The sequence below is a fragment of the Eschrichtius robustus genome, chromosome 1 (genome assembly GCF_028021215.1).
Source record: "Eschrichtius robustus isolate mEscRob2 chromosome 1, mEscRob2.pri, whole genome shotgun sequence".
In the NCBI taxonomy this organism is placed as follows: domain Eukaryota; kingdom Metazoa; phylum Chordata; class Mammalia; order Artiodactyla; family Eschrichtiidae; genus Eschrichtius; species Eschrichtius robustus.
The window spans coordinates 139,327,951-139,355,633 of NC_090824.1; the positions used below are offsets into that span (position 1 = coordinate 139,327,951).

At 42.7% G+C, this 27,683-nt stretch overlaps 1 protein-coding gene across 1 annotated transcript in view; it reads left to right on the forward strand.

The window, feature by feature from the left end:
* CHRNA7 (cholinergic receptor nicotinic alpha 7 subunit) overlaps positions 1-27,683 on the forward strand; it is a 131,907-nt gene that overhangs the window by 68,431 nt on the left and 35,793 nt on the right. Inside the window, exon 4 of the mRNA XM_068537430.1 lies at positions 5,653-5,762. Within this exon, the coding sequence (XP_068393531.1) occupies positions 5,653-5,762 (110 nt within the window). The remainder of the gene's footprint in view (positions 1-5,652; positions 5,763-27,683) is intronic.

Sequence of the window (27,683 nt, forward strand, 5' to 3'; positions counted from 1 at the left end):
CTGGCTGTGTAATTTACACTCTAAAGAAGGTTCCAATATCAAGACCAAATACCTCCCTAGAGAACTGGCAGGAGGCAGGCTGGCTGTTTAGACCGTGGAGTTGGCAGGTGGGAGAAATCTCTGCTTTACAGAAACGGGAGGGAGAGGAGGAAAGGCACAGACTCTTCTGAATGTGATGATCAGGGAGCCCGAGTGTTTCTAGGTGTGACCTTGCTAATTAGTGCTTCTTTCCAGGTGCCCATCGTGTGGAAAACAAGTTGGGTGCCTTCGTAGCGCATGTCCTTATAAAGCTGGGTGGCACATTTATCTGGCACCTGTAGCTCGTGGAGCAGCCGTAACGGTAGCTCCCAGCTGAATTTTAAGGAATCACGAGTATCTTGGATTTAGAGCAGACCTTAAAAGTTATCTAACCTCTGCCCCACCCAGTGTTTCCATCTGGAAAGCCATGGCATTCCTATTGTGGCCACAGCATGGCCATGGGGAGCTCAGATGTCACCCCGACAGGCCTTGAAAGCTGCCCCAGAGCCATTCGTAAGATGACCACCTCGATTCCTGCTCTTTGTGTTCTCCCAACTGGTGACCAGCCTGGCCTGCCCCAGCTATGGGGACAGACAAGAAGTGAGACTCCATGCTGAAGACGGTCAAGGCCAGAGTTCCCAGGGAGGGAGGGCAGAAATGTGGACAGGAGGGGACAGAGGACCCAGGAAATTGCTCTCAGCAATTGGTTTTTCTCTCCCCTCATTTCATGTTGCTGAATTCCTGTTCTGAAAACCTGAATCCACATAATCTTTTCTCCAGGTATTTAAACTCTGAGGTCAATATTATACAAATGATGGATTTTCTATACATTCAAAAAGAGAATCAGAGAAAACATTCTCTTTGACCTACAGTTTGTTGTGTTTTCCTTTCTCTTACCTGCCCTTGATTTGTAGGACTTTCCAGTTATTTAGATAACCTGAAGGAAGAGAAAGTGTCTGATCTTTTCTGTTTACCTCTATATTCATAGGAGGAAGCAGTTAAGTGTATTTTCTCTGCACATTAGTTTTATCATTTGGGGAGGCCTGTCAGACATAATCTGATTTAATCTGCGAGAAGAAACGACAGAAGCCAGTTCAGTTTCTAAAGAGACATTTGAGCCATCCAGAGACTTGTAGTTGCTTTAAAAAAAATCTGTCGTCTTTAATTTTGGAATTTTGACCATTCTTCTGGTTTCAGGTTTCCCATCCTTCTTATGCTTATTTTTTACCTCCTAATTCTAATTATGGAATGAATAGCATCATAGAATATTAGATTCTAAACCATATTTATTTCTAAAATGCTTACCTTCTTCATTTCTGCATTCTTTATCACTTTTCTCTGACAAATAGAAATGCCATACGTTATGCTCATAGATGAGAGGTCGGTGGCTTGCTTAGGGCCATAAGAGTAACCCACGGTTAAGGGTGGTGTTTCAATCACTGTGTCCCACTGAGAGAAGAAAGTTTTAGGGCAGAAGGAAGGAGGAGGCCCACTCTCTTCCTCTGAGATCAAAACAGTTGACAGGAAGAATGTTCAGAGCATGTGTGTGTGAGGTGTTTGCTGACACCAGGCGCTTGGCGTCTGCCCATCCAATAGCTGGTTCTGTGATTCTCGGGACTCGACCTTGGTGTCCAGCAGTTCAGTTTTATTCTGAGTTAGCGTCCAGTCCCTCGAGGTAAGGGCTCAGTCCCACAAACCGCCCCCACTTGAGACACAAACTGCAGATGGGGGAGCCAGGCAACCCACCCTTCTGTCCAGCTGAGTTCAAATTCTGACGTTCCCACCACACCCTGCTTGGGTTCAGTATTTTCCTAGAACAGCTCCTGGAACTCAAGAGAAACCTTTATCTATGTTTACAATTTATTATAAAGGATGCAGCTCATGCACAGCTGAAGGAGGAGATGCCAGGGCAGGTATGAGGGGAGGAGTGGAACTACTGTCCCCCCACCCCCGTCACTGTGTCCCTGCACCTTGATGTGGTCACCAGCCTTTTTTTTTTTTCTCCTGCTCCAACAGCATCGTTTGTTTGTTTATTTATTTATTTATTATTAATTTTTATTGGCGTATAGTTGCTTTACAATGTCAGCCTTATTGTTCAGAGTCTCATAACCCACTCTCCAGCCTCTCTTCTCTTCCCAGAGATATGGGTGGGGTGGGGATAAGGGTTCCCACCCTCTAATGCAGGGTTGGTCTTTCCGGTGACCAGAGGCATTCTGCTGGCCTGAGGCTGACTAGGGGCCCCACCCTAAGCCAGCTCATTAGAATAAAAAATATGCTTAAAAGACATCTGATCACTCAGGAAGTTCCCAGGGTTTTAGGAGCTCTGTGCCAGGAACCAAGGAAAAAGACCAAATATATTTCTTATTATACCATACTGTATTTTTTTTTAAATGAAGTAAACTTTCCCTTTCTTCCCTTTCATTCACTTGCTCTCACTCTCTGCTTGCTTTCTTTCTTGCATTAAATATTTCCATGCAAGTGTGCACATACACATTTAAAAAGAGTTTCCTGTGGGCCCAAGGCAGGTTCTAATAGGGCCAGTTCTCAGACCCCTGAAAGAGTGGAATTCTTACTGTGCATTTTAGATCAAGGGCCCCTTCCTCCCCTGCGTTTCCCCTTAAGCATCCCATGTAATCTTGATGTCTTAATGAGAAGGAATCACACAGAAATAGGGAGAGAATGCAAAGTGCAGCCTCTTCTGACGGGAAGCTCTGGGAGGGTTGGCACTTCTAGGTTCATGCCTGTTTCCAGGTGCCCACGTGTGGAAGCCGTGCCAGCTGCTGTCTGTGCACAGATTTTGCTCAGTGCCTCTGCCTTCCCGCGCCCTGCAATCTGAGTGGGCAGTGAGTGCTTTGGAGGATAGAAACCACCCCCCCCCCCCACTTGTTTATGGGCCCTTTTCCACATCCATTCTTAAGAAATCTTCATGAAAACCCAGGACAATGCAGCACCAAGGTTCCTGCTCCATCCACCTCCTGACACTGAGCTGGCCCTTACTTTCTCCACCTTTGGCTGCAGCTCAGTTATTACAGCTCTCACGTCCTCTGAGATTTTGTGAAAGGGAGGGATCCCTCTTCCTTTTAAAGCCATCATTTATCACGTGCCTCCCAGGGCCATGTGACTTACCTGCTGTGACACTATCTCATTGCATCCTTACAGCGCTCGATGAGGTGTGACACATACGAGCAAACTGCAGCACAGAGAGGGTGGTTTACCTGCTAGAGCTCACACAGTTTTTCTCTGCCGGAGCCTTGGTACAAACCCGCCTGTCTGATTCCAAAGCTCCCGGTAGCCCCCCTTTCTGCCGTGAGGGTGGGAGAGACCCAGCTTGGCTTTGGACTAAGGGAGAGCCCCAGAAGGGCAGTGCCTTCAGGGATGATGAGCAGTCCACCTTGTTGGGGTGCAGAATCTGCCTGTGCAGGCAGATTGGATGGGAAGAACCAACCACGGTAGAGCCCAGGAGTCACCCAGCTTGAAGTCAAATAACGCCATTCTGAATCCTGATCCAGTGACCAACAAAAAATATATCACTTCTCTGGGCCCCAGATTTCTCTTGTAAATAGGAATAGTCATGCTGGCATCCTGGCATCCTGGTGAGCATGGTACACATAGCAGACACTGAGTGAGCAGGATGGCCGGGATACATGCCCTGGGGCACATGCAGCTGAGTAGGAGCATGAGTAGGGGAGACGGGAGGGGTGAGGAATTGCCAGGGAGGCTTCCTGCAGCTCAGATCAGGTGCCCTTAGGAGAGGTTTGAGTTTGACCAACAGAGTGCTCCCTCTTCCCTGCTTCTCCTTGTGCTGTGGCCATCATTTCAGCAGACAGAAGAGATGGGTGTCTGCCTGCCACACCTACCTTCCTGGGCAGTTCTTGGCGCCCTGGGGCCCTGAGCAGCATGGTGGGGAAGGTGATAGTGTAAGGCTCTGTGATAATCAGCTGCCAGAGAAGCATCCCAGGGCTGGATATGAGGACATGGTCAGGAAAGCACAGATGTTGGGCACATAAGGGCTTATGTCCAGAATAAGGGAGAGGAAAGAAGGGAGCGCTGGGCAAATGGGGCAGAGTTGGAGCCGCTGGAGCGGACACAGCATGGCTGGTACCCAGGCCTTCCTGCAAAACCGCTCGAACAAGTCTGGCTCTTTCTGGGTGCTGTGCTGTCCTGTCACAGCAGGGTGAGGGGGGGAGAGACCCTCCCCAGCCACACATGTCTAATTAGAAACATTGGCCAGGTGGGTCTCTATCCTAAATGCCCCAGATGATACTTCAGCACGTTAGGTATCAATACACCCTCCTTCTCATGGTCCATGGCTGTGAAATGCTGTTACTTGCCTGCATATTCCTTCTTGTCTGACTTCAGATAGTCCCAGAACTGGGATGCTTGCCTGCCCTTTCCAGAGGATGGTGGGATCTCTGGGACATGCCCTTTGACCTCTGTTGCAAGTTTCAATAGCTCTAGACCCACAGCCCCTTGGCTGCAATTCTCAAATCTCAGCAGCTCTGAACATGACAGGGTTTTTTGTTTGTTTTTGTTTTTATAACTTTACATCAAACTGATATTGATATGCATTTATTTCTCAGTAAAAATATGCATGTTTTGCTGCAGAAATAATGATTGATTATAGGGAGTTGTCCCTGGACCAGCTTCGGGTGTTGCATCACATACCTTTTTAAATCTGAGAAAGTTTGAGCTCCAGAGCAGGTGGCCCCAGGGGGACTGAATACAGGATGGGGACCTTTACTGGGTCTGCTCTGATTATGCACACCTGTAGGAGCTGATGAGTCCAAACCCAGCAGCCCTGCGGTCCTGACTGGGTGGTGCTGGTTGTCCAGCAGTGCAGGTGGGGTCCTACCTGGGCAGTCTTTACAGAGCTAGTGGACCCCAGGTAGCTCTGGGGTGCATAGTCCTGGGGCGGAGGACCCCAGACATGGGCCTTCATCTCACAGAGATCCCTCAAGAGCCAATTTCAGGCCTAACCCCAAAGAGATGCACCTGTGTTCACGTGTTTATAAATATTTCCTGAGTCTTACCCTGTACCCTCATGTGCTGATTCATTGTTTTACTGCCAACACCCATGTTTGCACTTTTGAGTTGTGGTGTCAGAAGCACTATTCCTACATGAAAATAATAATTCAAATCCAAAAACAGGGCCTTAGAAATTTCTGAGAGGTACCCCTGCAGCTGCACGAAGTTGTTTCATGGAAATAAATATTCTTCATTTTTCCAGCTTGGTTCTTGTTCTAATTGAAATAATGAATTTATTTGTCCAAAGTATCTTTACAATGGAAAACTTTGAAAGCAAAACAGTTCTTCATTTGGCTAGGAAAAAACCCATCTGCTATGGGAGGGGAAGGCTTGGGGGCATTCAGTGAACTGGAATTAACTTTAATGCTACCCTCTGACTGTGGTCATGGTGACAGCAGGATCTTAAATGTGATTTTTTTGCTATTCATGGTCAGTTTTTAAGGGGTTATTTAATTCCCAGTTTCCATATATTTTACAGATAGCAACTCAATTATGTAAATAAGTGTCTGGAACTCTTTTTGGTTTTGAACTTATCTGATAATCTCTTATAAGATATATTAGCAGGCAAGGAAGCAAAGTGCTGCTAATGCCGCCCTCTGTGTTTGTCAGTCTTGGATAGATCACTATTTACAGTGGAATATGTCAGAGTATCCAGGCGTGAAGACGGTTCGTTTCCCAGATGGCCAGATCTGGAAGCCAGACATTCTCCTCTACAACAGGTAAGCACAGTGGACAAAGGAAAAAAATGAGTTTATTTTTGGACGTGTTTAACAATCAAGCATATTTGAGTATTTTATAGCAATGCCAGTACATTATCTGTAATTTGGGACTGTGGATCCCCACGAGGCTTTGTAGGAAGCAGCCCTGTCCCATGTCCAGCGTTCTCTGTCCTGGCACGCAGGCCTGCAGCGCCCAGCACACTGCCCCCGATGGCCATGTCCATAGGGCTGTGCATTAGAGGTGTGTAGGTACTTGTGTGCATGTTGGCACTGAGACATTTTTGCATGTGGCCATACCTTTGCCCCTGAATGACAGCAGTTACAGTCACAGCACGAGAAGTTACTGGTCAACAGGACGCATGGCTGGAGTCCACTTTCTGGACCCACGTCCTCATTTGATGCACTGTCCTTTGGGCATTGGGAGAGCCCTGTGGGGCAGCTGAGCACAGGAGACTGTCATCTCTAGCCACACTCAGAAGCTTGTACCTGACAGAAGAAAGGCAGATAGCAGTCATGTTCTAATAAATGTAGTCCTTCTCCTGAGATCAGGAAAGGAAAGATTCATTAGTCATCCAAAACTGTCTGATTTGTAGAGTGGAAGCCCAGAAGGCAGATATCCGGGTAGGATAAATTTCTAGAAGCATTAAATTATTTGCTAAACTACATAGTCAAAAAAGGGAACCCAGCACCTTTCTTTCTAATAAGGCATAGGATGTGATAACCAGCTTAATATACAAGAAAGATATTTCCTAGTGATGGCTGCTGCCTCTGGTCCCACCTGGACAAGAAGGAAGCCGAGTACCTTCCTGACTCAGGAAACAGTGCTGCCATCGGCCACTGCCCACGGCCATCCCCCCAGGACCAGCTGATGTGTTTGTCCTGCACTGGCTCCTTCCAGAAGGCTGGGTATTCCAAGTCTTGTTTCCCCTTTTAATTCTTTTTCTTTCTTACTGACATCACATTTCATTTGAATCATTGGGCCTGTCTGTAGAAGACTATACCTCTTCTGATTTGCTGCCACTCTTCAGTTTCTTAAATTAGTTCAGGCAGCTGAGCTTTGAAAGATGTCTCAGGTCAGAGTAAGTGATCCCAACTGAGTAGAAGCACAGGCGTTCCCATGCCTTCTCCTTGGCTCATCTGTTTCCTGGGGGCTATGTTAGTTGCCCAGGGCTGCCAGAACAAAATACCGCAGACTGGGTGACTTAAACAACAGAAATTTATTTTCTCAGAGAAATTTATTTTCTGTTGGAGGCTGGTCGTCCCAGATCCAGGTGTCTGCAGGGTTGGTTTCTCCTGAGGCCTCTCTCCTTGGCTTGCAGATGGCCACCTTCTCCCTATGTCCTCACAAGGTCTTCCCTCTGTGTGTGTCTGTGTCCTCATCTCTTCTTATAAAGACAGTAGTCATGTTGGATTAGGGCCTATTCTAATGACCTCATTTTAACTTAGTTACCTCTTTAAAGACTGTCTCCAAATAAAGTTTCACTCAGAGATACTTGGGCATGTGGATTAGGACTTCAACCGATGACTTTTGGGGGAACACAATTCAGCCTATTACAGGGGCATTGCCGTTGACTGCTTAAGGACAAAGGGTTAGGATTGAACAAGTCTGGGTGTAAATCTTAACTGTAATGTTTACTATGTCTGTAAGTCTCAGATTCCTCCTTTGCCCAGTGGGGGAAATGCCAACCTCGCAGAGTTTGGAAGGATGACTGCAGATGTACATAGCATGCTTGGGTGGTACTTGGCAAAGAGTAAACATTCACTAATGGCAGTCGTGTGCTCACAGGCCTGATGATGAGGATTTCTGCTTCAAGTAAGATGGGTTTGACAATTTAAAAAAGAAATGCCAATAATGATTCAGTTTTTTTATCTGAAATCAAGAATAAATATTATGGTAGAATCTTAAGAATGAGGCTTCAAGAGATGGTTCTTATGGCTTATCTATTAAGACCTTAAACCCCAATAAATAAAATGTTTGGAGTTTCTAATATTTTGGCTAATGAAGAGTTACCAAGTATTCTATACATACCTGAATTTCAAGGAGCAAAGATACAGCTGTCTCCATCTGATAGATGACAACAGGGACCCGGCCCCCAGGAATAATGCATCCCCTTCTTCCTCTCCTGTTTCCCCCAGAGCTCCAAATAACCATCTTCCTCCTGCCTCTCAGTCGCATATCCCTATTGAATGAGTGCGCCAGCCTCTGTCACGGGATCTGTAGAGGCTGCCTCCTCTTCTGCGTTAGTTTTCTTCCGAGAAATGAGATGTAGGGTTTTTTACCTGAAGTAACTGCTAACTATATGGCTGCGCGTCCACGTGAGCACAGCGAGGGTTAAGCAGGTTACGCAAGATATTGAAGCCAGTCGTAGACACGGCGCCAGTTATCTTTTGCTGCTTAACAAATTAACAAATGACCCTGAGTTTAGTGGCTTAAGGAAGAAACACAGCGCAGATTATTTCTCGCCATGCTGTGGGCTGGCTGGGCCCGTGTGGTTGCTTGTCTGCTCCGTGAGATGCTGGCGGAAGGCGACGGGCCGGGACTCAGATGAGCTGGGATGTGGGGATGCACCACCAGGGCTGGCAGTGGTGGTGATGGTGCCGTGGGTGGGGGCTCAGCCGGGGCTGCATCTGTGCCAGCTCGGCTGTCTCCTCCCTCCCCGAGGCTCTTCCACGTGGCCTGGCGACGCAGGAGAGGAAGGAAGTGGGGGCTCCGGGGCCCTTAGGGACTGAGCATGAGAAACCAGACCAGCCATTTACCTGGTCCTGTTGGGCAGAGTAGATCTGGGTGCAGCCTGGAGGAGGGAGGAGAAATCAGCTGTCCCCTTATCCAGGGCACCAGGGAGGGAGGGGGGGGAGGCTGCCCTGGGGAGACCAGCTGTGCAGGCTGAGAGGGGACAGTGATGGCACAGGAAGGTCAGAGTAAAGACTGGGAGGAGTGGAAGGACCAAAACAGATGTGCATAATGAAGGAGCACAAAGCTCAGGGCGCCCTGAGGGTCTAGGAGGAGGGGGAGACGCAGGGTGACCCCGTTATCCCTGCCTCCGTGGGCTAGCCTCCCTCTGCTGCCACTCCTCCTGCCCCAGGTGTGTGTGGGCCCCCCGCCACCCCCCACCCCGCAGCCTCCTCTTCCACCTGCTGTCTGTCAGCTCAGGGATGTGCCCTGACTCCCACTGTTTGCACGTGCCCCCTCTCGGCATGGGACAGTCACCCTCCTCTCTGCCCCTAGACCTCAAGTCGACACCCCTTTGACTCCAGACACCTCTCTCTGTCACGTGATCTCCTAGAAGGGCGTTCCTGTGCCCAGTAGCACGCAGGTTCTGCCCCCTCTCCTGGGCACCTGGAAAGCACCTAACTAATATTTGTGCACAGATGAGATGGAAGCACGGAGGGAGGGTACAGGTATGAGGAGGAGGAGCGAAGGGGATTATCTGTGTGATGCCAGTGCCGCTAAGGACAGCAAGGGAAGAAAGAAAGGAGAGAAATCATATTGGCAGCCTGGAAAATGTGAGACTGGGTGACTGAGTCCAGCAACTGACACAGGAAGTAGCAAAAACAGGCCTGAATTTAGTAAGATCCTAACCTTCCAATACTACTCTGTTATGGGGGATTTTGAGAGATGTTGAACTTGATACTTTCCACCAGACAGAGGGTCTCAGAATGGTATGTTTCCTCAGTGGGCGCATGTGATAGTTCATTATGTGTGTGTGGTGGGGATAGTTCATTATGTGTGTGTGGTGGGGCTGGGCGCACTTCCTTGAGGAGGGGATGTGCCATCCTTCTGTGTGAGCGTGGTTTGGAAGGGAGCATTGATTCAGGTCAGGGGAAACATCACCAACATGTATGTTACATTTCTCCTTCTATTCCAGCTCAATTTTGTAGTCCAAGTGCGAGCCCCACATGGTGTTTGAGATAGAGTACATTTTCTGTGCTTTGAAGAGGCTGGGTCACTGCAAAACAGCCGTCTCTGCATCATTTCTAGGATGCACTGCTTTAGTGCCCTGAGGGATGATGAACAAGTTACCATTGCAGGCCAGCTGACTCGGTGGCTCTGAGGAGAGGACGGGCACTGATAAAACCATCGCTGCTAGATGCTGAGCCCAGTGGTTTCTTGGTTACTTTGTTCTGCTTTACTTTAAGCTTGCAGTTCAAGGATTTGTCTGAACACAGTCTTGCTCAAAGTGAGTAGCAATTGTGGATGGCTTGTTACGATTTCCTCCCCTTTTTTGGTTTTTATCTTCTGTATGATTACATTTGTTGATGTTCTAGAATAGGGGATAGAAATCAATAAAATGGTTGCCTCTGGGAGGGGCATTTGACTGGAAAGGGGCATGAGGGAACTTTCTGAGGTAATGGGAGTGTCTGTATCTTGACTTCATGGTGATTATGGTCACATGAATGTAATCTGCGTCAAAATTCAATGAACCAGGACCTCCCCGGCAGCGCAGTGGTTAAGAATCCGCCTGCCAGTGCAGGGGACACGGATTTGATCCCTGGGCCAGGAAGATCCCACATGCCGCAGAGCACCTAAGCCTGTGTGCCACAACTACTGAGCCTGCACTCTAGAGCCTGCGAGCCACAACTACTGAAGCCTGCGTGCCTAGAGCCCATGCTCTGCAACAAGAGAAGCCACCGCAATGAGAAGCCCGTGCACCGCAACGAAGAGTAGCCCCCGCTCGCCACAACTAGAGAAAGCCCACACGCAGCAACGAAGACCCAACACAGCCAAAAAAAAAAAAAATTCAATGAACCACACACCAAAAATCTGTGCTTTCTTCTTGTAAATTATAGATCAATTTGAAATGTGTAATAGGTTAAATAGCAGATGGTTCACAAATAAAGAGAAGATCAGTGAACTGAAAGACACATTTAAGTCATTTACACAGCAAGTAGCAAAGGGATGCAAAAAGATGAAAAATAAGAGAAATGTCGCGACTTGGAGAATAGAGTGAGATGTCCTTAAAATGTTTAATTGGAGTCCAAGATAGAACTAACAGAGAAAAAGAGGGAAAAGCAGTGTTTAAAGAAATAATGGCTGGGAATTTTCCAGAAATTATAAAAAATACGAATCATCAGGTAAAGGAACCCCAACCAATCCTAACTGGGACAAATATTTATTGCAGTTCCTGTCTCTGCAGAACAAATCACTCCAAAATTTAAAATAAGAATCCTTGTGACTTCTCCCCGTCACTGTGGGTCAGGGATTTGGGGAGGGGTCCAGCCCGGTGCTCTGACTTCAGGTCTCGTGAAGTTTCAGCCCAGTGCTGTCTGGGGCAGCAGCCTGACAACCCAGATGGCTGGCAAATTGATTTTGGCCCTCAGTTGGGAGCCTTAATTCTTATGCACATGGGCTTCTTTATGGATTGCATGTGTGGTGGATGGCTTCCCTCAGAATGAGTCATGCAAGAGACTGACCAGGGAAAAGCTACAATGCCTGTGGGCGGAATGAAAGGCCTGGCTGGTATCAGCGTCGCTTTTCAGAGGAAAGCCTGAGCTCCAGCAACGTCTTAGCCACCCCTGCACTGTGCAACCACGGGCGGCTGCCTCAGCCTCTCCAGGCTTCTCAGTTCTTGAGCTGTTTCTTCAGAAAATCCCATGACAATAATGGAATCTTTGTTGATGAATGTAATTTGCTGATGTTTTTGTTGGCTCTGTATTTTTAGGACAGAGTGGGGTGTCAACCATCTCTTTCTCACAGGCTGTGCAAAACCACATTTGCACATCTGCAGGCTCCTGTCTGGCTCTGAGGCTGCAGGCCTCTGGCTCCAGCCCTCTTTCTGTCACATGTTTCCCTGACCCTGTGGCTGATGGCAGACCCTGGGGAGAGGGCAGTGCATGCAGTGTGATCCAGCCCGAGAGGGCTTGTAATTGTGCTGATCAGTGAGTCACCAGTGAAACAGAATTTATTCTCTTTCCAAGTGTCTTAAATTCCCTTAGAAATCAAGACAAGGATTCAAGTGCATATTGTCTGAGAGAGGACGTGAGACCAGGGAGGGAGGGAAACCAATATAGGATGTGTCAAAAAGCTACTGCTGTGGGCAACAGGGCCCATTCCCACCGGGGACGTCCAGGGTGTTTATCTGCCAACCGCCTTCTGTCCTAGATTGACAGCTGCTTCCAGGGGCATCATTCTGTTTGCCTGTCCCATGCACAAACCAGAGCCTCGGTCAGGGCTGCCGATTCTTGGCATGCACAGCTGTCAGGGCCTCAGGCACGGACAGGACAGCTGTCAGCATGGTCAGCTCAGTGCAGGTGAGTGGCCCACTGAAGTACCAGTCGTTTTCACCTTGGTCTGATTGGAGGTCCAATCCCAGCTCCTGGGGGCAGGGCAGCAGTGACGTGAGTGATGGGAAAGCATCTTGGGACTCAGGTAAAGTGGAGGAGGCAGGCAGGTGGCAAAGGTAACAGAGACCAACTGGGACCTGCATCCTTGTGAGTGGCAGTTGCTCCCCTGGGCAGCATGTGTTGTCATGGTATCACAATGGTCCACGTGTGGGATGGGATCTTAGGGAGTGAATCTTTTAGACTCAGTGCTGTCGCTGCTACTGGCACCACAAGGAGGTTCCCAGGTTGATGCTCCCAGGCCCATCACACAGCCGTGGCTGGTCTGGGGGTGGGGGTCAGGGCAGGACGCATCACTGAAAGGACGTCAGTGGCAGCTCTTGTTACGGCAGGGAACTCCCGTTGAGCAAAGGTAATTTTCAGCTTTGGATCTTAGAGAAGGAGGCTTTAGGGCGTGCTGTGATAGCATCTGCATTATCAAATCTTCTGACCTAATCTGGAGGGAGGCTGTTTGTAGATAAGGTGAGGTGAGAAGAGGGCGGAGCAGTTTTTAGGAAGTGAGTGGAACCTGCCAACTTTGTCCATCCAAACCTCCCCCTTCTCACCCCTGCCACTGTGGATGTTTGTTTTTCGTTTGTCTCTTCACTCAACCAGTATTTAATGAAGGCTTACGTGCTGTTATCACACACTGTTCTAGGATCTGAGGACATCTCAGCGAGCAAGATGGACAGCCCTCTAGAGGAAGGGAGAGAGGGAGGGGAGAGCATGCATCAGGTTTTTGGGGCTTTGAGAATTGGGGAGAGAGCCTCACATGTGCTGGAGCCAGAGGTGGGGTGTGAGACCAGCAGAATGGCTAGAGGGAGGCTGTGGAAGAAGTCAGAGCATCAGGGAGGCAAATGCTCTTGGCAGAAAGAACAGGTGCACAGGCCTGCCAGGAAAGGTTGTGAAAGGCTTTGAAATGCAAAGCATCATCATCATAAAATAAATAAAATGGTGAAGGAGAGAAAGATGAGTGGGAGTCTATGACATCTCCGTGTGAGGTCACCTGCACCCTCTAGTTATCAGATGCTCTAGTAGACTCAGTAGGCCATGGTCTTTGAACTACCTTTCACCTTTGTAAGTTCTAGAACCGGCAGTGGTGGAGATGATTCCAGTCCGTAGAGAAGCAAGTGGATTCTCTCTGGTGGACTCTTCTGTGAATAGACGGGCTCAGCATTCCTGGTCACCAGTGTCCATGTCTGCTCTTTGGATGCTCCTCAGAATTGGTCTTTGATGCCTTGCTGTTTCCCTCATTAACTAATGACTTAAAAAATAAATCTTTGACACATGTTCATTTTATATTTGTATAAGTATCATGATTTTATCTTTTCAAAATGTATCTTTTTTTGATCACCCTGAGGCGGGAACTTGTCATCTAGATCTGTCCTCGGAGCAGAAGGGGCCAGAGTGGTAGGAGTGGCAGGGGAGAGGCTCAGAGACACTGGGGGTGCCGCCCAAGTCTCCCAGGTCTTGGCTTTTACTTTGCATGAGACAGGAGAGCCTCTGAGCCTCTTAGTAGAATTGCATTTCCTTTTTTGCTCTGAATAACTGTCAAAATCCTAATTCATATTCTCCTTTTGACTTCCTAGCAGCTGATTCCCATCCCATGGTTATTTGTCTGGAAGTTATTATCTGTTCTTCTCTGCTGTACACTCCTCCCAGCTTACGGCAGTGGATGTGTTTTACCTCTGTCATTTCCTCCAGCATCAGGGGACAAAATCAGGGGACAGAGGGCATGTGGACGTGCGTCCTCATTCAGCTGCTGGGATCCCAGAGACCCGGCTGCCTCATACTGACTTGGAGCCCAGCCTTTCCGCACAGCATGGACTATCACTAGCCGACCTTTAGTGCCCCTGCTTTGCTCCACTCTTTCTGCAAAAGGCTGGGTGGCTCCAAAGTCTGTGTTAGCATCCACATTTCTCAGGGCAGGAAACTGGTGCCTGGAGAAGTTCAGCCACTTGCCCGAGGTTACCCAGCAGGGCATGCTTGACTCTGGAGTGTGATGTACTTGCCTCCAGCTGTGCTTTTAGAGCTCTTGTGTTTTATTTTTCTACAAGTTAGACGAAGTGCAATCACTCCTCTCGCTCCCTAAGAATCAACTCCACGTTCAGACCTTCTCTGGCCACTCTGTCTCAGCCTTTTTTTCTTGCGCTCTGGAAGGAGTGAGCCTGTATCCTCCCAATTTCAGAGCTGCTGGGGGATTTTCATACATCGCTTCTTGCTGATCTTTCCTCAGCATCTGACAACCGAATTTTCCTTGACCAAATCCCTTGCCAGCCAGCGTGGAATGACAAAATGCAAACTGCTGGGCGAGAGTTGGAGCAGAATTTCAAACAGAGAGCCGGACGCTGCAGCCAGCAGAGTTTTCTAGGGATAGCTTTGTATCCAGGGCTGAAGACTGTCTTCCTACCTGTGGCGCCAGGCTAGCCCACCGAGTCCCCCACCCCCTACACCCTGAGGGCTGCAAGACCCATCCAGCCCAAGAGCCTGGCTTTGGGAGATGAGCTTATTGATCTTCGTGATGTCAGACATGGAGCCAACTCAGCTGTAAGGGTCTGTGTAGTAAATACGTGAGACAGGAATTCAATGGGGAGTTCAGTCATCCTCAGGAGCCTCCTCAGGGAAGGGAGAGGCCAAGGTCAGCCCTCATGCTGCCCCCTCCTCAGCCTGCTGTGGGGTCCCTGTGGGATCTCCACTGCCTACCCAGGCTGTGGGCCATCTGTACAGAGGAAGGAGAGCATACGAAGTTGTGACTGACAGGGACAAGATATGGAAGCGGGGTGCTGGTCCTCCCCCGAAGCCCCCGGGACTTCAGCTGTGCAGGGGCTGGGTCAAGCTGAGTGTGCCTATGGCATGCATCAAAATCTGGAGGAACTGGACTGTGTGGCAGGGTCTCTGGGCTGGTGTGTAGCCGATGCTGTCTGTGCAGCTCAGGGGAATCTTCTGAGGACGCACCTTCACTGCCCCTGAGGCGTTTGTAATCAGTTACATATCACTTCATCCTGGTGGGCTGATCTGATCTGATTCCTGATTGCAGTGAAGCCTTGTGGAATTACTCTCCCTCACTCGCAATTAAGGAAACTGTTGCTGAGACACAGGACCAAGGCCTTGACTCCCAAACCTTTGACTTTTCCCAACACTTGACAATCTTGTCATGGGTGTAAGGGGCTCAGAAGATCATCTTACAGAGCAGATGATGTGCGTCAGGGGTCGGGCAGGATCTGGAGGAGAGAGACCCTCATCCAGTGGTGGGGGGAGAAGTTGTTCTGGGAAGGGGGCCAGACTGGACCTGTCTGCCAGGGGCAGTCCTGGCGCAGCTGTTAACTGTGCCTCTTTCACTTCTAAGAGTGGCCCAGCTTAGATGATAATGTATGTTGTCCTCTCACTTAGGACAAGTGGCTACAGGGAGACAACAGTTAAATGAAGACCTGGAAGCCAACAGGATAGGGCACCTCAGGGGGAAACACTAGGTGAGGCCATGGCACGGAGCTCTTAGAGGGGGACCGTGGGTGACAGTCTTGGAGGGGAACAAATGTTACAGGACCTCCAAAACATTGCTTTTGTTTAATTCAAGGGAGGGGGTAAAGAACAGGATAATAGGCCAGGATGAAGTACAGTAAGGCATTCAGACCAGTCCAGCTGGGCTTCTCCTCTAGGACTCTGACCTTGATGTCCAGTGCAGTTGTTGCCTCTGTGATGCTGTGGGCCTCAGAGGACTTGGTGTTTCTCAGCATTACATCACGTGCAAATCCAGTTTAACACTCAGGTTCCTACCCTCTGGCCAGCAAGCTCCATCAAAGGGACCACGTTCTATTCACATCTTTGATTCCTAAAGGTGAATGTGGCAAACAGCACATGGAAGGCATCAAATTAGAGTGAGTGGATGCGGTGTTGGGGGCTGTGACCCTGGTGCAGTAGGGAATCGCTGGAGGCCTTAGTGCTTGGCGCTCACAGCTCTGGATTAAGAGATCCATTCCCAACAGCAATAAATAAAAATAAGTGAACTCTGGTTGTTTGGGGCAGGGGTGAGGAGTATGGGTCATGAAATGCAAATATCTAGAGTTTATCATTCTCTTTTCTCCTTCACTTCCCCATCAATCTATCATGAAGGATTATCCAATTTAAACTACTCAAGTTATCTTTTAGCATGATTTATGGTCTTTTATTGAAGATAAACTATACCTTCTTAATCAGATCTTTTTGTTACTCTCATTATGTATCACTGTGGCTTTGAGTTCCATACCAGAAGATCACACATGCATTCTATTCTAGTTTTTTCTCATGCTTTTCGCTTTTCTAATGCTTTTTGCTTTTCATTTTGTGGGTTGTTTTTTTTTTTTACTTAAATTTTTTTAATGGTGTAAGGTAAGGGTCTAACTCTACTTTTCTTTAAAGTGTAGAAAATGGTTCTAACATGATGTACTAAACATTCTGTATTTTTCCTACTGAATTGAAATGGGATAGTTGTATTCATCTATTCAGTATCAGTAGCCTACTTAGTGCTAAGGAGAGAAACAAAAAGAGACATATATTTTGAATATCATGCAGAAATATTAAAATATCCAAAATATAGGGAAAACCTTTAGAAGCCCTCAAAGTGAAAAATTACAGTAACAAGAAACAAATTTGCCTTAGTTAATAAGGTCTTACTCAAATATTAGAGGGAAATTATTATTATTTTTTAACATCTTTATTGGAGTATAATTGCTTTACATTGTTGTGTTAGTTGCTGCTGTATAACAAGGTGAATCAGCTATATGTATACATATATCCCATATCCCCGCCCTCTTGCGTCTCCCTCCCACCCTCCCTACCCCAGCCTTCTAGGTGGTCACAGAGCACCGAGCTGATCTCCCTGTACTGTGTGGCTGCTTCCCACTAGCTATCTATTTTACATTTGGTAGTGTATATATGTCCATGACACTCTCTCACTTCGTCCCAGCTTACCCTTCCCCCTCCCCGTGTCCTCAAGTCCATTCTCTACCTCTGCGTCTTTATTCCTATCCTGCCCCTAGGTTCTTCATAACCATTTTTTTTTTTTTAGATTCCATATATATGTGTTAGCATACAGTATCTGTTTTTCTCTTTCTGAATTACTTCACTCATATGACAGACTCTAGATCCATCCACCTCACTACAAAATAACTCAATTTCGTTTCTTTTTATGGCTGAATAATATTCTGTTGTATATATGTGCCACACCTTCTTTATCCATTCATCTGTCAATGGACACTTAGGTTGCTTCCATGTCCTGGCTATTGTAAATGGTGCTACAAGGAACATTGTGGTATATGTCTCTTTATGAATTTTGGTTTTTTCAGGGTATATGCCCAGTAGTGGGATTTCTGGGTCATATGGTAGTTCTATATTTAGTTTTTTAAGGAAATTCCATACTGTTCTCCATAGTGGCTGTATCAATTTACATTCCCATCAACAGTGCAAGAGGGTTCCCTTTTCTCCACACCCTCTCCAGCATTTATTGTTTGTAGATTTTTTGATGATGGCCATTCTGACCGGTGTGAGGTGATACCTCACTGTAGTTTTGATTTGCATTTCTCTAATGATTAGTGATGTTGAGCAGTCTTTCATGTGTTTGTTGGCAATCCATATATCTTCTTTGGAGAAATGTCTATTTAGGTCTTCTGCCCATTTCTGGATTGGGTTGTTTGTTTTTTTGATATTGAGCTGCATGAGCTGTTTGTATATTTTGGAGATTAATCCTTTGTCAGTTGCTTCGTTTGCAAATATTTTCTCCCATCCTGAGGGTTGTCTTTTCGTCTTGTTTATGGTTTCCTTTGCTGTGCAAAAGCTTTTAAGTTTCATTAGGTCCCATTAGTTTTATTTTTGGTTTTATTTCCATTTCTCTAGGAGGTGGGTCAAAAAGGATCTTGCTGTGATTTATATCATAGAGTGCTCTGCCTATGTTTTCCTCTAAGAGTTTGATAGTATCTGGCCTTACATTTAGGTCTTTAATCCATTTTGAGTTTATTTTTGTGTATGGTGTTAGGGAGTGTTCTAATTTCATTCTTTTACATGTAGCTGTCCAGCTTTCCCAGCACCACTTATTGAAGGGGCTGTCTTTTCTCCGTTGTATATTCCTGACTCCTTTATAGAAGATAAGGTGAGCATATGTGCGTGGGTTTATTTCTGGGCTTTCTATCCTGTTCCATTGATCTATATTTCTGTTTTTGTGCCAGTACCATACTCTCTTGATTACTGTAGCTTTGCAGTATAGTATGAAGTCCAGGAGCCTGATTCGTCCAGCTCCACTTTTCTTTCTCAAGATTGCTTTGGCTATTCAGGGCCTTTTGTTTTTCCATACAAATTGTGAAAATTTTTGTTCTAGTTCTGTGAAAAATGCCATTGGTAGTTTGATAGGGATTGCATTGAATCTGTAGATTGCTTTGGGTAGTATAGTCATTTTCACAATGTTGATTCTTCCAATCCAAGAACATGGTATATCTCTCCATCTGTTTGTATCATCTTTAATTTCTTTCATCAGTATCTTACAGTTTTCTGCATACAGGTCTTTTGTCTCCTTAGGTAGGTTTATTCCTAGGTATTTTATTCCTTTTGTTGCAGTGGTAAATGGGAGTGTTTCCTTAATTTCTCTTTCAGATTTTTCATCATTAGTGTACAGGAATGCAAGAGATTTCCATGCATTAATTTTGTATCCTGCTACTTTACCAAATTCATTGATTAGCTCTAATAGTTTTCTGGTAGCATCTTTAGGATTCTCTATGTATAGTATCATGTCATCTGCAAACAGTGACAGTTTTACTTCTTTTTTCCAATTTGGATTCCTTCTATTTCTTTTTCACCTCTGATTGCTGTGGCTAAAACTTCCAAAACTATGTTGAATAATAGCAGTGAGAGTGGGCAACCTTGTCTTGTTCCCGACCTTAGTAGAAATGTTTTCAGTTTTTCACCATTGAGAACGATGTTGGCTGTGGGTTTGTCATATATGGCCTTTATTACGTTGAGTTAACTTCCCTCTATGCCTACTTTCTGGAGAGTTTTTGTCATAAATAGGTGTTGAACTTTGTTGAAAGCTTTTTCTGCATCTATTGAGATTATCATATGGTTTTTCTCCTTCAATTTGTTAATATGGTGTATCACGTTGATTGATTTGTTTATATTGAAGAATCCTTGCATTCCTGGGATAAACCCCACTTGATCATGGTGTATGATCCTTTTAATGTGCTGCTGGAATCTGTTTGCTAGTATTTTGTTGATGATTTTTGCATCTATGTTTATCAGTGATATTGGCCTGTAGTTTCCTTTTTTTGTGACATCTTTGTTTTTGGTATCAGGGTGATGGTGGCCTCATAGCATGAGTTTGGGAGTGTTCCTCCCTCTACTATATTTTGGAAGAGTTTGATAAGGATAGGTGTTAGCTCTTCTGTAAATGTTTGATAGAATTTGCCTGTGAATCCATCTGGTCCTGGGCTTTTGTTTGCTTGAAGATTTTTAATCACAGTTTCAATTTCAGTGCTTGTGATTGGTCTGTTCATATTTTGTATTTCTTCCTAGTTCAGTCTTGGAAGGTTGTGCTTTTCTAAGAATTTGTCCATTTCTTCCAGGTTGTCCATTTTATTGGCATATAGTTGCTTGTAGTAATCTCTCATGATCCTTTGTATTTCTGCAGTGTCAGTTGTTACTTCTCCTTTTTCATTTCTAATTATATTGATTTGAGTCTTCTCCCTTTTTTCCTTGATGAGTCTGGCTAATGGTTTATCAATTTTTTTTATCTTCTCAAAGAACCAGCTTTTAGTTTTATTGATCTTTGGTATCATTTTCTTCATTTCTTTTCAATTTATTTCTGATCTGATCTTTATGATTTCTTTCCGTCTGCTAACTTTGGGTTTTTTTGTTCTTCTCTCTCTTAAGTGCTTTAGGTGTAAGGTTAGGTTGTTTATTTGAGATATTTCTTGTTTCTTGAGGTAGGATTATATTGCTGTAAACTTCTCTCTTAGAACTGCTTGTGCTGCATCACATAGGTTTTGGGCCATCGTGTTTTTGTTGTCATTTGTTTCTAGGTATTATCTGATTTCCTTTTTGATTTCTTCAGTGATCTCTTGCTTATTAAGTAGTGAATTGTTTAACCTCCATGTGTTTGTATTTCTTACAGTTTTTTTCCTGTAATTGATATCTAGTCTCATAGCGCTGTGGTTGGAAAAGAGACTTGATACGATTTCAATTTTTTAAAATTTACTAAGGCTTGATTCGTGACCCAAGGTATGATCTATTCTGGAGAATGTTCCATGAGCACTTGAGAAGAAAGTGTATTCTGGTTTTTTTGGATGGAATATCCTATAAATATCAATTAAGTTCATCTTCTTTAATGTATCATTTAAAGCTTGTGTTTCCTTGTTTATCTTCATTTTAGTTGATCTGTCCATTGGGGAAAGTGGGGTTGTAAAGTCCCCTACTATTATTGTGTTACTGTCGATTTCCCCTTTTATGGCTGTTAGCATTTGCCTTATGTATTGAGGTGCTCCTATGTTGGGTGCGTAAATATTGACAATTGTTACATCTTCTTCTTGGATTGATCCCTTGATCATTATGTAGTGTCCTTCTTTGTCTCTTGTAATAGTCTTTATTTTAAAGTTTATTTTGTCTGGTAGGAGAAGTGCTACTCCAGCTTTCTTTTGATTTCCATTTGCATGGAATATGTTTTTCCATCTCCTCACTTTAAGTCTCTCTGTGTCCCTGGGTCTGAAGTGGGTCTCTTGTAGACAGCATATATACGGTTCCTGTTTTTGTATCCATTCAGCCAGTCTATATCTTTTGGTTGGAGCATTTAGTCCATTTACATTTAAGGTAATTATCAATATGTATGTTCCTATTAGCATTTTCTTAATTGTTTTGGGTTTGTTATTGTAGGTCTTTTCCTTCTCTTGTGTTTCTTGCCTAGAGAAGTTCCTTTAGCATTTGTTGTAAAGCTGGTTTGGTGGTGCTGAATTCTCTTAAACAGTTATACACCCAACACAGGAGCACCTCAATACTTAAGGCAAATAATAATATCTAGTGTATTCCAAAATGTAGATATCACATGGCTTCTGTTCTCTCATCACAAAGCTCTATAAGTGGAATTTATCAACAAAGGGATAGTAATACAGTAATATGTATATATGTATGTATAACGTCCACTTAATTTATTTTTAAAAAACACTCTTAAATTAATCTTGGCTATAGGAACTTTTAAGAAGTGTCTTTTAAAGAATGAATAACAATGAGTATGAACATATCAAGACCAGGGACAGATGTCAAAGTTGTGTCTAAAGATAAGAAAGCAAGGAAGTTTGAAATTTGATTAATTAATCCTATACCTCAAAAAGTTAGCAAATGCATATCAGAATAAACTGGAAGAAACTAGGAGGAATTAGTAAAGATGTAACAGAAATGGTTTTCAAAAGGCATAAAACAAACACACATTTAAAAAAAAGAAAATTCAAAACTAAAATCTAGTTCTTTGAAAACGTCAAAAAAGTGAATGAATGAAAGAACATATGTATAAATTGAACATCTGGTTGAAATGGGTGCTTTTTGAGGGAAATAAATATTACTAAATATACCTAAAAGGTAGAAAATCAGAATAGACTTAAACATACATAAAAATGGAAAAAGTAGGCAAATATATACATTTAAAAGTTACAGTTTTACATTTGAATTTTACATCTTCAAAGAATAAATATACATTATATAAATTGTTCTAGAACATGATAAAAGATAGAAAATTTATAAAGCTAACACATATTAAACATGACAAAGATGTCTGAATAGAAGAGAAGTATTGACAAATCTTACATGTAAATATGAATGCAGATACCCTAAAAGAATACCGACAGATGAATTCCAGCAGCGCACTAAGTGAAAAATACCAAATAATTTTTATCCCAGGTAGGCAAGGATGGATTAACTTGGTAGATTTACTAATGCAATTCACGTTAATTTGTATCCATGTTAAAGAAGGAAACAAATGAACAGAGACAGAAAAAATATTAAATTCAGCTCTAGTTCTTGATGTAACACATTATAAACCAAGACTGGAAGAAAACTTTCATAATTGGATAAATACAATCCACAAGAAAACTGCAGTAAACATAAACTAATAGTTAAGAAGTTAGATCCACATCCAAGTCAGACATAAGGCAAAGATGCCAGATATCCCTCCTGTCAGCAGTCTGCTGGAGGGTGTAGCCAGAGCAGACAAGAAAAAATTAAAAATAAGAGATCTAAATATAGCAGGAAGACACAACACTGCTGTTACTTCTAGGTGATTATTGACTTAAAAATAGAATCTGCTGACAAACTTGGAGCTAAATAGATTGAGCAAGGAAGACGAGATAATAGCTGAGCTACACATCAGTGACTAACAGGGAAGCAAAATGGAAAACAGGATCTCATTTACAATAGTGAGCATAACCGTGAAATACTGAGGGATAAATCTGGGACAAATGCACCAGCCCGTGAGAGCTGAATTTAGCAATTATTCTGTCTCTGTTAAGATTATGTCTTTGCTTCCTTGTCTAACATGGATATGTAGTGAATTGCATTAGTAAGTCTACCAGTTTCATCCACCTTTGCCTATCCAGGATAAAAACCCACCAAAGCATCTGAAAGAGTGTGCAACCAGAAGCACCATTGCTGTGGGGGACCAGTTTCCAGGACCAGGGTCTAGAACCTCTCTGCCCCCATGTAAGCCATGTCTGCAGTCCTTCTGCACCAGGTAAGAGGGTTCATGAGGAGACATTCAATGGGCTTTAAAAACTCCCAGGATGCTCAGAGGTTTCTTTGGTGTGGTCCTCTGAGTCCTTGCAACCCATGTGGGTACTCTCAATCCTGCTACTCATTTTGACTTTTCTGATTTGATTTTCTGTCTTCTGCTCTGCCTAAGAAGCTCCCAAGTACTTGTTAGCAACGGAGGCTTCATCTCTACCTCCCTCAGGGTGAGATACAGCAGGTGTCGAGTACAGGTGAGGAATCTGCTACAAGTGGTCCATGGACCAAACTTTGAAAGACTCTGACCTGCTGGGCACAAATACCAACTTACATATCTTTAATTAGGTGGAAACTAGGAGGAATTTGGGGGGGTTGATGTCATGAATTTCAGCCCATACAATAACCTTAATTAAATTCTTGTCTCCCTCTTGCTGTCCAGAGAGAGAGACCAACTGAATGATGAAGGATGCTCACGACGTTGGTGGCCTATGGCAAAAGAACAAATGGGAACTTGATTCTAACCATCTGAGTGCTTCTCCCTGGTACTTACCTAGGTAGTCTCATTTTCCCAGGGTGCATTAATGCTTTAGGGAATTATTACAGGATTCCTTATGCATTTTGTAATCTACAGGCAGGATATATTAATATATTATGGCTATAACATAGTTCCTTTGATGTTCTCAGTAAGCAGAACATAGGATGGGTTCCATTTTATAGACCTCCAGTGGGTGCCTCTAAAAGCTTGTGGCAGGTGGCATCTGGGTTTGAAGGTGGCAGTTCTTCCTGACCTTCCAGTGGACATTGTCACATTCTTTTTATCTTGGCTTTGTTGACCCTTTTACCTCATTTATTGTGAAAACCAACTTCAGATTGAGAGCAAAAAAAAAAAAAAAAAAAGTCTTCATGCTTCAAAAGAGCAGTATCATTGGCCATTACAAAGTCAAATTGCTTCATTTCTATCCTCCCTTCCCTAAACAGCTAAATACATTTTGATGTGGTTATAATGACTGCATTTTTCAGTAATTATAAACATTTTCTATGTTTCTATGGGCACTTTCTAATTATAATTTTAATGGTAACATAAGATTCCATTGAGATGATGTATTTTAATTGACCATTGTTGGATATTTGGTGTCTTAACTTTTTTAAAAAAGTAATTCTAAAATGGTTGACTAATAAGAACCTGCTGTATAAAAAAGTAAATAAAATAAAATTCAAAAATTCAAAAAAAATAAAGTGCTTATTAAGAATATTAAAAAAATAATAATTCTACTTTTTATTTTGAAATAATTATAGATTCACAAAAAAAACAGAAAAAAATGTACAGGGAGGTACATCTTCCTACCCTTCCCAATCTTTCCTAGTGGTAACATTTTAAATAAGTCCAGTAAACTGTCATAACCAAGAAATTGACATTGGTACAATCCACAGAGTTTATTCAGGTTTCACCCATTTTACATGTGCATAATTCTAAGCAATTCCATCACATGTGAAGATTTGTGTAACTCCTCCTACAGTTAAGCTCTGGCACATACTCATAGGATATCCATCTCTAGAATTATGGCATTTCAGTAATATTATATAAATGGATCCATACAGTATGTAACGTTTTGACAGTGGCTGAATAACATTCCATGGTATAGATGTACAACATTTGTTTAAATATTCATCGATTGAAGGACATTTGGGGAGTTTACAGTTTTTAGGTATTATAAATACATCTACCATGAACATTCATGTACAGGTTTTTATGTGAACATAAGTTTTTATTTTTCTGGTATAAATTACACAAGAGTATAATTGCTGGGTTGTATAATACATAGATGTTTAGTTTTCTAAAAAAACTGTCATACCCTTTTTCAGAGCACCTGTACCATTTACGTTCTTGTCAGAAATACGTGACTCAAGTTACACTGCCTCTTCACAAGGATTTGATGTTTTCATTATTTATTACTTTGGTCATTCTGATAGGTATGTAGTAAGATCGCATTGTGGTTTTGCATTTCCACAAGGGCTAATGATGTTGAACATTTTTCCATGTATTTATTAGTTATGCATATCCTCTTTAATCAAGTATCTGATCATTTCTTTTGCCTTTTTTCTAATTTGATTGTTGCTGGGTTTTGTTATTATTTATTTTTTACTATTAGTTTTGAGAGTTCTTTATATATTCTAACTGTGAGTCTTTTTTCGGATATGTGTTGAAAATATTTTTTATCCTTCTATAGCTTGTCTTTTCATATTCTTTTTTTTTTGAATTTTATTTTGTTTATTTTTTTATATGGCATCTTTTCATATTCTTAACTGGATTTTTCACAAAGCAAATTTTTAAAAAATTTATATACATGAAATCTACTTGATGGATTGTGTTTAGGTGTCAAGTCTAAGAAATCTTAGCCTACACCTATGTCCTGAAGATTTTCTCCTGTTTCCTTCTGAGTTTTATAGTTTTAAGAGTTACATTTAAGTCTGTGATGCCCTTATCTGGTTTTGGTATCACGGTAATGCTGACTTTGTAAAATATATTTGGAAAGTTTCCCTTCTCTTCAGTTTTTGGAAGAGTTTGAGAAAGATGGGTATTAAATTTTCTTTAAATATTATATGCAATTCACCAGTGAAGCCATCTGGTCCTGGGTTTTTTGTTACATTTTTGATTACTGTTTTAGTCTCTTTACTATTGATTGGTCTATTCAGATTTTCTATTTCTTCATGATTCAGTCTTGGAAGTTTGTATGTTTCTAGGAATTTATCCATTTCTTCTAGGTTATCCAATTTATTGGATTTGTTTGTAATAATCTAATAATAATAATTGTTTGTAATAATCTCTTATGATCCTTAGTATTTCTGTGGTGTTAGTGTAACTTTTCCTCTTTCATTCCTGATTTTATTTATTTGAGTCCTCTCTTTTTCTTCTGGTTAGTCTAGCTAAAGGTTTGTTAATTTTGTCTTTTCAATGAACCAGCTCTTAGATTTGTTCCTCTTTTCTATAGCTTTTTGTCTCTATTTCATTTATTTCTGCCCTAAGTTTTATTATTTCCTTTCTTCTACTAATTTTGGGCTTTGTTTATTCTTCTTTTTCTAGTTCCTTTAGGTGTAAAGTTACATTTTTGGGGGGGATTTTTCTTATTTTATGAGGTAGGCCTGTATTGATAAGAACTTTTCTCTTAAAGCCACTTTACTGTATCCCATAGATTTTGGTATGTCATATTTCTGTTTCATTTCTCTCTAGGTAATTTTTGATTTTTCCTTTGATTTCATTGATGACCCGTTGGTTTTCAGTAGCATGTTATTTAATATCCACATGTTGTGGGTTTTCTCCCCATTTTTTTCTTGTGATTAATTTCTAATGACCCCATTATTATATAATGCCTGTCTTTGTCTTTTATTTCACTGTTAGTTTTAAATTCTATTTTGTCTGATACGAGTATGGCTACTTCAGCTTTCTTTTCATTTCCCTTTGCATGGAATACCTTTTTCCATCTCTTCACTTTTAGTCTGTGCATGTCCTTTCTTCTGAAGTGAGTCTCTTGTAGGCAACCTACTTACGGGTCTTGGGTTTTTTGTCCATTCATCTACTCTGTGTATTCTGATTGGCAAATTTAGTCCACTTACATTTAAAGTAAGTATTGATAGGTATGTATTGCCATTTTCTTAATTGTTTTCTAGCTATTTTTGTAGTTCCTCTCTGTTCTATTCCTCTTCTCTTTTTCTCTTCCCTTGTGTTTTGTGGTTTTCTTTAGTGTTATGTTTAGATTCCTTTCTTATTTTCTTTTGTGTACTTACTATAACTTTTTTCCTTTTGGCTACTGTGAGGTTCACAAAGCACATTCTGTGTAAATAGTAGCCTGTTTTAAGTTAGTAGCAACTTAGGTTTGAACACATTCCAAAACTTTATCTTTTTAATACCCCCCATGTTTTATACTTTTGATGACACATTTTATCTCTTTATTTTATGCATCCCTTAAGTAATTAAGTATTGTAATTTTAGTTAATTTTATCGCTTTTGTCTTTTAACCTTCATGCTTGTTTTATGTAATTAATTTACTATATTTATTATTCATCTTTCCAGTGAGATTTTTACTTTTGTATGTTTTCTTATTATTAGTTAGTGCCATTTCTTTTCAGCTTAAAGAAGTCCCTTTAACATTTCTTATTGGGTCAGTTTAGTGGTGATGAGCTCCTTTAGCTTTTACTTATCTTAGAATATCTTGATCTCTTCTTCAATTCTGAATGATAACCTTGCTGGGTAGAGAATTATTGGCTGGAAATTTTTTGTTTTCTTTTTCCTTTCAGCACTTTGAATATGTCATGCCACTGCCTTCTGGGCTGTACAGTTTCTGCTGAGAAATTTACTGGTAGCCTTAGGGGTTTACCTTGTATGTAACAAGTTGTTTTTCTCTTTCTGCTTTTAGGAGTCTCTCTTTATCCTTAACTTTTATTATTTTAATTATAATATGTCTTGGTGTGTGACTCTGTAGGTTCATCTTATTTGGAACTTGCTGCACTTCCTGGACCTGGAAGTCTGTTTCCTTCCCCAGACTAGGGAAGTTTTCAGCCACTATTTCTTCAAATAATTTTTCTGACCCTTTTTCTTTCTCCTCTTCTTCTGGAACCCCTATAATGCAAATGTAATGTTGTCCCAAAAGTCCCTTTATGTATCTTCGCTTTTTAAGTTCTTTTTCATTTTACTGCCCTGTCTGGATGAGTTCCATTTTGTCTTCCGGCTTGTTGATTTGTTCTTCTATCTCATCCAGTCTGCTGTTCAGCTCTTCTAGTGTATTTTTCAGTTTAGTTGTAACTTCTGTTTGGTACTTTCTTATATTTTCTATCTCTGTTGAAGTTCTCACTGTGTCCATCCATTCGTCTCCTGAGCTTGGT